At 56.9% G+C, this 13,070-nt stretch overlaps 1 protein-coding gene across 1 annotated transcript in view; it reads left to right on the top strand.

Moving 5' to 3' along the window:
- Slc9a3 (solute carrier family 9 member A3) overlaps positions 1–11,153 on the top strand; it is a 48,138-nt gene extending 36,985 nt beyond the window's left edge. Inside the window, exons 6-17 of the mRNA XM_045139097.1 lie at positions 337–557; positions 910–1,112; positions 1,576–1,665; positions 1,750–1,820; positions 3,230–3,359; positions 7,142–7,257; positions 7,780–7,909; positions 8,158–8,334; positions 8,506–8,578; positions 8,976–9,089; positions 9,484–9,733; positions 11,071–11,153. Of these exons, the coding sequence (XP_044995032.1) occupies positions 337–557; positions 910–1,112; positions 1,576–1,665; positions 1,750–1,820; positions 3,230–3,359; positions 7,142–7,257; positions 7,780–7,909; positions 8,158–8,334; positions 8,506–8,578; positions 8,976–9,089; positions 9,484–9,733; positions 11,071–11,074 (1,579 nt within the window). The 3' untranslated portion in view covers positions 11,075–11,153. The remainder of the gene's footprint in view (positions 1–336; positions 558–909; positions 1,113–1,575; positions 1,666–1,749; positions 1,821–3,229; positions 3,360–7,141; positions 7,258–7,779; positions 7,910–8,157; positions 8,335–8,505; positions 8,579–8,975; positions 9,090–9,483; positions 9,734–11,070) is intronic.
- Positions 11,154–13,070: the final 1,917 nt, after the last annotated feature.

Here is a 13,070-nt window from a genome sequence, read left to right as displayed (position 1 = left end):
CCCCACAGTCAGGGGCCCTGATGCCCTAAGTTGGCCCTGAACTTCCTCTGAGGCTGGACTGACCTGGCCAGCAATGGGCCCCACATGGATGTGGACAGGCGTGGGACATTCATTGTGTTTCTGTGTGCCTAGGCTCGGGAAATGGGGTAGCTGGGTGGCTTGGTGGGTCCAGGGGTGGGGTCCCCGCAGCACAGGACTGGCCAGTGTGGAAGATGTTTGCCAGAGGGACCTGGGAATGACAGGGGGGGGGGGGCCAGTGGCAGCTGGGCCTGGGCACATCTGGCCTGTGTGCCACCTGGGTGGCTGTGGCGCCCCCTCACGGTGACCCTCCCCCAGGATCACCTTTTGCGGCATCTGCTGTCAGAAGTATGTGAAAGCCAACATCTCGGAGCAGTCGGCCACCACCGTCCGCTACACCATGAAGATGCTGGCCAGCGGGGCTGAGACCATCATCTTCATGTTCCTGGGCATCTCGGCCGTGAACCCCCTCATCTGGAAATGGAACACGGCTTTCGTTTTGCTGACTCTGGTCTTCATTTCCGTGTACCGGGCCATCGGTGAGGGTCAGCCGCGCACACAGCGGAGTCCACGTCCCCTCAGCCCAGTGACTGCAGATTCGGGGGGGGGGGAGTTGTCCCTATGATCAGCCCGGCCACTGGCCTCCTAGGATTATTCAAGGCACAGCCTGGGGGCTACAGTGGCCCCGAGGGATGGGACCAGGAGATGGGAGATGGGAGTTTGGGTAAACACTCAGTTGCCCCATCCTGCTGGGGGATGTGACCCATAAGACGGACCTTGTTCCCAAGCTCCACTCACCCGAGGAAATGACAGAAAGCTACAGGAGGCACGGGACGGGGGGTGGGGTGGTGGGGGACATCCGCTGTAGAACTGAGTGATCTCTGGCCACAGGTATCGTCCTGCAGACCTGGATCCTCAATCGCTACCGCATGGTGCAGCTGGAGACCATAGACCAAGTGGTCATGTCCTACGGCGGCCTGCGTGGCGCGGTGGCCTACGCCTTGGTGGTGCTTTTGGATGGGAACAAGGTCAAGGAGAAGAACCTGTTTGTCAGCACCACCATCATTGTGGTGTTTTTCACGGTCATCTTCCAGGTGTGGCTCGGTGTGCCCAGGGTCCCCAATCCCTGATTCCCCCATGTGGGGAGGGGCCAGCCCTACCTCGCTCTTTCCGGCCTCCAGACCCTAATTGGATTTGGTAATTTTAGTAAGTAGGAGTGTTTTGTAGGTTTTCATGTGGCCCCCCAAGGGACACAGCACAGTTTGTCTGGAAAGTGCTGCCCCTGGGCCACAGCCAGTGAGCAGAGGCCCAGTTATTTCCTGCCTACTGGACAGGCCCCAGCTGACTGCTGCCCTGCGCTGGCATTTGGCCGGTCAGAGAAGTGACACGTAGGGGACCCGATGTCTCTGTGGATGGCCACCACACAAGGGCTGTGGGGGCTCCTTTGTATAGAACCTCCCAAGGTGGGAGGAGGGTGTCCGCACCTTTGGGGCTCGGAGGACCTTGGGGCTATGCGTGGGGACAGCCGGCCCTGGGGTCAGTGAGGCCATCTTGCAGGGCCTGACCATCAAGCCCCTGGTGCAGTGGCTAAAAGTGAAGAGGAGCGAGCAGCGGGAGCCGAAGCTTAATGAGAAGCTCCACGGTCGGGTAGGGAAGATGATCGAGGGCAGGGGTGGGGGCTGGGGGGGGGGGAGGGGAGGGACCACCAATAAAGCCCCTTTCCCTTGAAAGGCTTTCGACCACATCCTTTCGGCCATCGAGGACATCTCAGGACAAATTGGACACAACTATCTCAGAGACAAGTAGGTGGCCCAAGCTGCCGTCTCACCTTCTTCATTGCCCCGGCGACCCCCTCCAACATAGCGCCGTGGGGCCCCACGGACGAAAACGAGGGCCACCAAAGACACCGGAAGCCACGTCAGTCTTGCCATCACAACAGTCACAAAATCCAGTTTCCGGAGGACTCCTGTATTCCAAAGAGCCAGAGAATTGTCTCTGTGCCAGGCTGGCCCTGAGCTTGAGGGGAGAAGGGACGTGCACACCTGTGAGGGTCTGCATACCTGCACCCCCAAGCCAGGGGGATCCAGGGGTGCATCAGACCCACAGGCAGATGAAAATAAAAGATAAAAATAAAAAAAGTGTAGCCTCGGAGTTGGCAGAGCTACAAGTAACCTGAACCTTGTTCCCCATGGTCTTCCTAGGGTTATACAGCCATTCCTTTACTGACCAATTAACTCTAGACTTAAATTATGTGAGAATTAAGAAACCAGAAACATATGTTTTACTTCCCCATTCTAGAAATGGGAAGGCGTGCTAGTCAACGTTTCAAATTGCTTCATTCGTGAGACTGAAATTGCCTGTTTGTGTTGGATCCTAAACACAATTGGCACTTAAAGCTGTAAGAACTAAAGCACTTCAAAAAAAAAAAAAAACAAACAAACTCATAGCCGGGGCATGGTGGCACACACCTTGAATCCCAGCACGCAGGCAGAGGTAGGAGGATCGCCATGAGTTCGAGGCCACCCTGAGACTGCATAGTGAATCCCAGGTCAGCCTGATCTCGAGTGAGACCCTGCCTCAAACAAACAAACAAAAGTCATATGTGTAGTTAGATGTGGCATGCACACACTTTTAATCCCAACACTTGGGAGGCTGAAGCAGGAGGATGGCCATGAGTTCAAGACCAGCCTGGACTACAGAGTGAATCCCAGATCAGCCTGAGCTATAGTAAGAGCGTACTACACACACACACACACACACACACACACACACACACACACACACAATTGTATGTGATGGTCCTTGTTTTATGGAATAGCTACTCTGTCCCATGTGAGGCCGGCATCCCAGGCAGCATTGCCTAAGAAGCTGGGACTGTGGTTGCTTGTGTCTCCACCCCGGCCCCGTCCTCATAGCTCTCTGAGGGTCAGATGGCCACTTGAAAGCCTCTGCGTCCCCTGAGAAAATGGCACGGTCGTTGCTTGTGCAATTCCAATGACAGTCACTGAAAGTGAATGCTGAGTCACGTGAGGTGCCCCTCTCCCCCAGAGAGCTTTCACTTTATAGTGTACCGTCAGGCTTGTTACAGGAATGAACCCAGAAGAAAGGGGATGGTCGTTGGTTGGGCCCAGCTCTGGGAGATGCAGGCAGACCCCTGCCCACATCCCATGCCCCTCACGCTGACCGTGTGATCATCTGTCCCCTCTCCCAGGTGGTCCAATTTTGACAGGAAGTTCCTCAGCAAAGTCCTCATGAGAAGATCGGCTCAGAAGTCTCGAGATCGGATTCTGAATGTTTTCCACGAGCTGAACTTGAAGGATGCTATTAGCTACGTGGCTGAGGTATCGTGATGCCCTGTTTGACCTGCTGCTGCAGTTGTGGGGAGAAGCAAGACGCGGGCAGTGGATATGGTCAACAGCGTGGGCAGAGTGTGGGAGGGAGGGGACCTTAGACCCTGTCCATGAATGGCCCCAAAGCTCACATGAGGCCTGGAGTTTCACATTGCCAATAGAGTAAGTCAGAGCTGGACTGGAGGGATGGCTTAGCAGTTAAGGTACTTGCCTGCAAAGCCAAAGGACCCAGGCTCAATTCCCCAGGACCCAGGTTAGCCAGATGCACAAGGGGGCGCATGTGTCTGGAGTTTGTTTGTAGTGGTTGATGGCCCTGGCACGCCCACTATCTCTCCCCTCCCCTTTCTTTCTTTCTTTCTTTCTTTCTTTCTTTCTTTCTTTCTTTCTTTCTTTCTTTCTTTCTTTCTTTCCTTTTTTTTTTTTTTTTCAAGGTAGGGTCTCACCCTGGCTCAGGCTAACCTGGAAATCACTCTGTAGTCTCAGGGTGGCCTTGAACTCTCAGTGATCCTCCTACCTCTGCCTCCCGAGTGCTGGGATTAAAGGCGTGCACCACCACGCTTGGTGCTCTTTCTTTCTTATTCAAATAAATAAAACTATTTTAAAAAGCAGGGTGGTGGCGCATGCCTTTAATCCCAACATTCGGGAGGCAGAGGTAGGGGGATTGCCATGAGTTCGAGGCCACCCTGAGACTCCATAGTGAATTCCAGGTCAGCCTGGGCTAGAGTGAGAGCCTACCATGAAAAACCAAAAAATAACTAACTAACTAAATAAATAAATAAAAATTAAAAAAAATTGGGGCATGGTGGTGCATGCCTTCAATCCCAGCACTCAGGAGGAGGCAGAGGTAGGAGGATCGCCATGAGTTCAAGGCCACCCTGAGACTACAGAGTGAAGTCCAGGTCAGCCTGGGCTAGAGCAAGACCCTACCTTGAAAAAAAACACAAAACACAAAGAAGAGTAAGTCAACACTCCCTGTCACTCGTGGGAATTTGAGGCACAAGCACCATGTACGTGTGTGCATTTATGAACACACGGGTTCATGTATGCGCCTGCAGATGTATAGCATGCACATATGAATATGCACGTTTGATGCCCTCATGTGCCTATGTGCACACGTATGCAGGCACTAGTGGACATGTATGTGTGTGCACAGGCATATACATATGTGGGCATGCCAGTGCATTTGGGTGTTGCTCTCTGGAAAATGGGGATCTGATGGGTCTGAGCATGGTGGCTGGGCCAGTGGGCGTGGATGGGAAGGAGGGAGGAAGTGACAGGCTGATGCCTTCCCCATGCACACGTATGCACATATGCACACGCATGCACTTGTCCTTAATGCTCACGCACACAACACAGGACACACGCACACACGCGCAGACGTGCCTACATACGCCTTTGTTTCTCTTTTCGTTTGTTTGGTTTCTCGAAGTAGGGTCTTGCTGTAGGCCAGGCTGGCTTCAAACTCACAGCGATTCTCCTACCTCAGCCTGGTGTTTTATGTTTTGGAGGTTTATTTTTTGGTTCACGTCTGCATTTGTAATGGGCGCATACACTCATGCCTTCACCTGTGGTTACACGTGGATACCTGCATGCAGTCATGAACGTATACACACACGCAAGCGTAGACACACTTGCACGCACGGACCCGCACACGCACAGGTTCGCACAGAAGGGAAACAGACGCACCCGCGGCGCTTCGAGGTTCTGGGGCCAGAGCGATCTCTCCACCCATGGGTGGCTGGATGTGGCATTAACAAGCCAGCTTAGGAGTGTGGCGAGGTTGAAGGACTAGCCTTTCTGTGACTATTGGAGACCAACAGCAACCTATGCTGCCCAGGCCACCACCGCTCAAGGCCAGGAGTCAGGAGACGTTGAGGGAGTCACATGAGTGAGGACACGGTGGTCCCAAGTCCAACTACCAACCCCTTTGAGAAGCCAGCCGGGGCTTGCCCCCAACAACATACATCGATTTTATGGACAGTGCATTCTTTTTTTTTTTTTTTTTGAAAGACTATGTATTTGTTTGAGGGAGAGAGAGAATGGGTGTGACAGGGCCTCCAGCTGCTGCAAACGAACTCCAGACGTGTGCACCACCTTGCGCATCTGGCTCACGTGGGTCCTGGGGAATCGAACCTGGGTCCTTTTGATTTTTCAGGCAAGCACCTTAACCGCTGAGCCATCTCTCTAGCCCAGACAGTGCATTCTTGACATACTTACTTCTACCCTACATGTCCCCTGGGCCCCATGGCTCCTGACAACCCGTGTAGGCCTGGGCCCAGGTAGCCCTCACATGGTCCCGCGGCCGCGGCCGCACGAAGCAGCCAGGTGGTAAGCAATCTGAGATTACCGCCAGGCCTCACTGGGGCAGAATTTGTCATAAAGGCAGCAAAAAATTCCAACCTTCCGTGACCTTGACTGTCCTGGTCTGAGTGGAGGACTAGAAGGAAATGGTGAGCTGGGGTCTCTGGTAGGTTCCAGTTGCCACTTTCTCTCCCCTCCCCCTTTCTCTTTCTTTGTGAAGCTCTCCAGCTTCTAATTTGTACCAGGCAGGACCCTGAAGGTCATCTCTGTGCTGCCCACCCCTAACCAAAATATCTTTAGCCCATGACCTTGGCTTCCCCACCACTTAGCTGGGAAAATGCTCTAAGTTCCGGCATTGGTCCTGATACCTGTCCCCCACTCTTGACTATTTGTCCAGCACCCCAGCCACCCTTTCTATCTAGCTCCCAGCTTCCTCTCCAAAGGCCACCCACTTTCTTTCCTGATGTCTCTCTGGGGTCCGGAGTGCCTGGTACCACTGATGCCATGTGGGCAGATGACTGCCCATTCCTGACCTTGTGGATCTTTTTTTTTTTTTTTTTTTTTTCAAGGTAGGGTTTCACTCTAGTCCAGGCTGACCTGGAATTCACTATGTAGTCTCAGGATGGCCTTGAACTCACAGTGATCCTCCTACCTCCGAGTCCCTAGTGCTGGGATTAAAGGTGTGCGCCACCATGCCTGGCTCTGGATCATTTTTTAATTTGAGAGACAGACAGAGAAATAGGCAGGCAGGGTGGAGAGAGAGAGAGAGAATATGTGCATCAGGGCTTTCAGCCACTGCAAACGAACTCCAGATGCATGCACCACCTTGTGCACCTGGCTTGCATGGATACTGGGGAATCGAACCTTGAGCCGGGGTCCTTAGGCTTTACAGGCTTAGATGGCAAGCGCTTAACTGCTAAGCCAGTGACATAAAGGGAGAACATCAGGTCTAGAAGCAAAAGCCCAAAGTGCCCCCGGCACGTACCAACAATAATCCAAACGCTCTGGAGCAGGTGGTCCTCACTGAGCAAGTGTTTCAACTGTCACCCATCCTCCTCCAAGCTCCGCTCCCCTCCCACCTCCTGCTTCCCTGACTCGGGTCCTAGGCATGGGATGGCTCCATCCTCCAGTGATTCTACTTCCTGTCACACTGTTTGGTTTTGACCCTAGTCCAGACTGAACCTCCCTCTCCTCCTCCACTCTGTTTTGCCTGCTCTGCTCCCCTCAAGCTGGGTGTTGGGGTGACCTCTACATAGATGTAATCTCAGCTCCTGCTCGGTAGTTTGGCCCTCGCAGAGCTGTGGGGTGTCTCAGAATATCGCTCAGGGTCTCAGGTGGGCTGGCCTTCCTTGGACTCCAGATGTACCTCCCCAGGCCCAAAGGGTACCAGGACACTTCGCCTGCTGCGTGGCTTGTGTTTTCTCATTGATCCTCCCCGCAGGGGCGCTAAGGCGGCGTACATGTCCTTACAGGGAGAGCGCCGTGGGTCCCTCGCCTTCATCCGATCCCCAAGCACCGACAATATGGTCAACGTGGACTTCAGCACGCCACGCCCGTCCACTGTGGAGGCTTCTGTCTCCTACCTGTTGTACGTGACCCACTCAAGAGATTTCCTGGGGAAAGTCACCACTCTCATGACTTGGAAGCCTGCCACCTCCTCCCTGGGCCCTTGGGAAGCTGACAGAAAAGGGCATGTGGCCTAGGTTAGGGGAGGGGGCTCTAGAAAGGAGCCTGTCCGTGAAGAACCCGCAAGAGCGTGTGCGTCCAATGCTGCGGGGAGGGCGCCCAGAGGAGGGCGGCATCAGATGCCTGCTCTGGCTGAGCATCTCATGCCCACTGGCCTTGGGCAACTGATGCCAGTTCTCAGACGGGCCACTGGTGCTAATTTCTCAAGGCTGGGAAGGGGTGGCAGGCAGCTGATTCTTTAGGGCTCAGCTGGCTTTTGGAAGGGGGACTGGTAGTGATGGAGAGGGTCAATGTTAAACCCAAGTCTGCAAGGGCTCCTGGGAGTCAATCTGAATAAAGCCCAGGGCGGGAGGGAAGAACCACCAGATGCCTGTGCAGCTGCCCCGGGGAGAAGGTCTCTGGGGCTCAGTGTTGATCCATGCAGGAGGGAGAACGTCAGCGCCGTGTGCCTGGACATGCAGTCCCTGGAGCAGAGGCGGAAGAGCATCCGTGACACCGAGGACATTGTCACCCACCACACCCTGCAGCAGTATCTGTACAAACCTCGGCAGGAGGTGGGCACCAACGAGCGGCCCCACCGGACTCTTCCCCTCCCATGGGAGCCTTTGCCATTCTCCTATATTTTCTTGCCCTGCGGTTGGTGGGGTCCTGGAGGAGGCTGGAGATGGGGGCGCACGGTGGGTGGAGGGGAGACCATCAGCCTTCTCTGCAGACGAGGGTTCTTTGGGGCTGGGCTGAGGGCCTGGGGACCCACCTGGGCTGCACAGGGCCTGACTGCTGGCTGTCCCCCCACCCCCACCAGTACAAACATCTCTACAGTCGCCACGAGCTGACGCCCAGCGAGAACGAGAAGCAGGATAAGGAGATCTTCCACAGGACCATGCGGAAGCGCCTGGAGTCTTTCAAGTCGGCCAAACTGGGCATCAACCACAACAAGAAGGCGGCCAAGCTGTACAAGAGGGAGCGCGCACAGAAGCGGGTGAGCACGGTCCCGGCAGGGTGCTGGGGTGGGCTCAGGGTGGGCGCTGGGAAGCGCCCATTATGGCCTTGCTGCCAGATGCAGGGTTCCCTACGGGCCAGGGCGGTGGTGGTGGAGGGGGGGACAGAGACCTTCGGGGCCATGTTGGTAAGAGCTCACACTCGCCCACAGAGGAACAGCAGCGTCCCCAATGGCAAACTGCCACTGGAGATCCCAGCTCACAACTTCACCATCAAGGAGAAAGGTCAGCCTGCTCCAGTGCTGCATGCGGTCGCCTCAGTGGGAGGAGGGGGCTTGTTTTAGTGGAAACTGCGCCCACCCCCCCCCAACCCTGGGTCTCCATGAATCCCCTGGGCCAGGAGGCCACCAAATCCACAGTTCCTCTAGTACCCATACCCCTTCTGTGGCTGAGCCATAGAGAAGCACCCCTCTCCATCCCTTCCCTCCAATGGGACCTCTCCAAAAGGCAAGGTGTAGCTGGGGGGGGGGAGACCACAAGGATGGTTCACTCCTTCACGCAGCTGGCCCAACTACCTAGCCACTGGGTGCTATGATGATAGGCCCCAAGGGGGTATCGCCAGCTGCCTGGGTCACCCTCACGCCCACCTTCTCTTCTGTGCCTCCTGCCATCTGCTATGTAGATTTAGAACTTTCAGACCATGAGGAGGCTCCCGCCTATGAAGAAGAGGAGACCAGCGGGGGCATTGAGTTCCTGGCCAGTGTCACCAAGGATGTCGTCTCTGACTCAGGGGCAGGTGAGGGCCAGGATGCTGGTGTGTGGGGGAGGGGAGGAGATGGTGTTCCTGCTGTCCCAAGTGAGCTTGCTCTTCAGAGGAGGAACCTAAGGTCTGGGGAGGCCAGGCATATGGCTCTCAGCTCTCAGCGTCACTCCAGCCTCCCAGATCTCTCCCTCCAGGCTGTGTCTGGAGGAGCAGGCCAGAGCCAAGAGAAGGAAGGTCACAGATCCAGAGGGAAGGTGTGGAATGACGCTAACACGCGCAGGACTGACTTTCCAGCTTCCCCTGCAGGTGGTGGCCACTGGATACGCTGACATCTTGACCCTGGACAGTCCCATCTACTTCCCCTCCCCCCCACCCCGGCCCCAGGGGCGCTTTTGGGAAGCTGAGCAGCCACTGTCCTCTCTCCTAGGAATTGACAATCCGGTGTTCTCCCCGGATGAGGACCTGGACCCAAGCATCCTGTCCAGGGTGCCACCCTGGCTGTCCCCTGGGGAGACTGTGGTGCCCTCCCAGAGGGCCCGTGTGCAGATCCCCCACTCCCCCAGCAATTTCCGCCGCCTGACACCATTACGCCTCAGCAACAAGTCAGTGGACTCCTTCCTGCAGGCTGATGGCCCCGAGGAGCGATCCCACGCCGTCTTCCCTGAGTCCACACACATGTAACTGGTCCTCTAATGCCCATTCTCTCCTCAGCCGCTACCATTAGACTTCTCTCCTGGATCTGCACTTGCCACTTCCTTTCTTTCCTTCCTACTCTCTCTTTCTCAGGTTGTCTGTCCAGCTGCGCATTTCTTAGGAGACTGCCTTTAGGGTCTGCTTGTCCATCTGACACGTAGGACCCGGATGGATTTGAGAGTCTGGCGCGGTGTGTTTCACGTCTGCGAACCCAGCCTTTGGGAAGCAGAGGCGCCAGGAGTACACGTTTCAGACCAGCCTGGCCAACGCAGTGAGATCGTGCAGCCAGATCTCAAGTCTGCCTTAAACAGGTGGAAGCGTTTTTTTTTTTTTTTTTTTTTTTCTGTCTGGTGGACACTTGAAGAAGCCTTGGTCAGTTGAGCTGGGAAATGCAGCCCACTGCTCTAGTGCTGGGGAGGCTGGCGTCTGTGTGGGCAGGGCCTGGGAAGGACTTGATCCAAGCAGCGGCTCTCTCCTGAGACTAGAAATGGCTCCGAGGTGACAGACTGCCTGGCCCCACTGACCTTCCCCCGGGCTCTTTGCTTCTGCCTCTAGATTTCTGTTTCCGGGTGTCGTCTCTGAATCTCACTGACCTTCTGTCAGGATATTTTTGGGGGTGGGGGGCAAGGGCAGCACTGCTTGGGGTGTTTGTATGTGTGGGGGGGGGGTCCTACCATTTCCACTAGAGAGGTGTGTGTGTGTGTGTGTGGTGTGTGTGTGTGTGAAAGCGAGAAAGAGAAAGAGAGAGATTCCACCATCTCTGCTAGAGAGGTGTGTGTGTGTGAGAGAGAGAGAGAGAGAGAAAGAGAGAGAGAGAGAGGGAGAGAGATTCCACCATCTCTGCTAGAGAGGTGTGTGTGTGTGTGTGTGTGTGAGAGAGAGAGAGAGAGAGAGAGAGAGAGAGAGAGAGAGAGAGAGAGAGATTCCACCACCTCCGCTAGAGGCCACTGCTGTCAAGAGCAAGGCCCAGAAAATGGCAAAAAGTTTCCAGAGTGGTCCTAGGCTGCGGGTGCCTGGGTGCCCAGGGCTGGTCTGGTACAGTGACAAGGGTCTTCCGTCCCTTGCGACTTGCGTCAGCGTCCAGCCTTAAAGCCCACCCCCTTCCCAAGTGGGTCGGAAGGGTTACCCTGCGCACCTGCTTGCAAAGCAACGCCCTCGGTGGGCGCAGCGGGGTGGGGACGCTGTGTGTGTGTGTGCGCGCGCGCGCGTGTGCAGGAAACCTTGGGGCTGGGGGTGCGCGCCTTTCTGCACGCTCCTGCCCCTCTGGACCCGGAGCCACTCAAGCCCCCGTCCCCCCCCCCCCCCCGTCGTCCGCCCACAGGTGACAGCACTGGCTCGGACACGCCTCTCGCTGGACGCCCCGCCGGCGCGCAGCAGCAGCAGCAGCAGCAGCCCCGGCTCGGCCCCGCGCGCCTCCCGCGGCCCCGCGCGCCCAGCCCCGCGCCCTCGCCCCCGCCGGCCGAGCGCGCAGCGTCCACCGCCGCCGCCCCGGCCCTGGCCCCGGCGCCGGCCCCGCGCGATCCGGGCCCGGGAGCCGAGCGCCGGGCAGCGCCCGGGGCCCACGCGCGGTCGGCGGCGGCGCGCCGCGTGCACAGCCGGCGCTCCTTCCAGCGGCCCCGCGCGCGCCGCCGCCCTGCCCTGCTCAAGCTGGCATCGCTGCCCGGCTCCACCGAGCTGCCGCCCCACGCCCTGGAGCAGGAGGAGACGCCCCTGTGACCCTGCGGCGGCGGGGTCCCCGCATCCAGGGGTCTCCCGAGACTGCCGCGCCCCTGTCTCCATCCCCATCCATGCCCAGATCCCACCATCGGGAATCTTTTTTACCCATAGCCTCGCTCAAGGAGGCGGGGGGTGTCTTCCCGACGTCCCTGTCCTCAAGGGAGCGTTGTCATGACGCCCCGCCCCCTACACGCTGTCTTTCTTCCCTTGCTATAGCCCAAGAGGCACCCCCGCCCCCTAAGTGGTCCTGCACTACCCTGGGGTGCTGCCTTCCCCCCCCCCCCCGCACACACACATACACCGAGATCTGGCCAGTGACTGCTCCGTCAAGGGCCCCAGCGGGCACCCTGACTCAGGGACAAAAGAGGACCTTTGATCACTGCCTGGGACAATGGAATCCCAAATGAAATGACTTGTCCAAGTGTGGGCCCCAGCTTCTTGGGCATTCTCTGAGGGACGTGGGCCCCTCCCTGAGGCCACATCTGACCCCTTCCTGTCCTCTTGCGGGTTCTCCAGACGGCCCTGCCACCACGTGGCCTGTAGATTCCATTGCAGAAACATCAGGCTTGTTTCAACGCCTTCAGCTCTGCCTGGCCGGCCTTTGCCAGCGTGGGCCCTGCATGCTCCTGACCCCTTAGTCACAGACAAGGCGGCTGGCCTGAGTTGTCCTTCCAGGCCTTAGGCGGCTGGAGGAAGGGGTGGCATCTTTCCATGCAACCTTTGGTCAGAACCAGAGTGGAGCTCTGGCCGTACTTGCCAAAGGCAAAGGAGACCTGAGGACATGGAAGGGTTCTAGTCCACTCGGGGCTCAGGGCCTGCTGTCCTCTATCTCCAGGACTTAAGGGGGTTGGCCCTGGACACAGCACTGTCCCCAAAGGGGTAAGAGTGGACCACTGCCACCATCCCTCACTTCTGTTTCTCCGAAGTCCAGTCTTCAAGGGTCTCCTGAAGTTTTATTCCAGCCCACTGGAAACTTGGCCTGCATCCCCCGGGTCTCGCTTCTAGACTGAGTCGGGGAGGCTGAAAGATGGACTTGGGGCCCTCCTGGAGGCTTTTCTGCAACAAACCACTCAGCCCTCTGCTCAGGAAACAACTCTCTGTGTCTCAGGAACTGGGTTGATGGCTCTGTTCAGAGGAGTCGCTGGAGGGTCAGGGTCAGTGAAGTGGTACTGATGCTTCTAGCTAGAGGAGTGGACGATTTTCTGCTCACAGTTTAAATTGCGAGAACAAAGCAAGACGCCGTTGAGCACAGAACAGAACCTCTGGATCGAATTCTATCTGGAAGCATCTCCCCTGGACTGGACCCACTCACTTGCTGACTTGTTAGCTCAGCCTCAGCCATCAGGTACCAGGCATATGGTTTCCATTGCCCTTCTCCTACTTTCAACGTTTCAATTCCCTGGAGGACTAGCCACCACCTGGTGATCCCACCAGTCAGCTCTGCTGGAGGGACCACCGAGCTGGCTGGATGTTGCTAGGGGCACCCTGAAAGTCACCTCTCAGGGCCACTCTGAAGCCATGTTCCTCACGCCTGCCTTGCCAGGACACTGCCTTAACCCTCCTCCCGGCCCTTGATGTGTGGTCCAGTTCCCACTGCATTGTCAG

The sequence above is a fragment of the Jaculus jaculus genome, chromosome 20, assembly GCF_020740685.1.
Source record: "Jaculus jaculus isolate mJacJac1 chromosome 20, mJacJac1.mat.Y.cur, whole genome shotgun sequence".
NCBI lineage: Eukaryota > Metazoa > Chordata > Mammalia > Rodentia > Dipodidae > Jaculus > Jaculus jaculus.
This window is presented reverse-complemented; position numbering and strand designations above follow the sequence as displayed.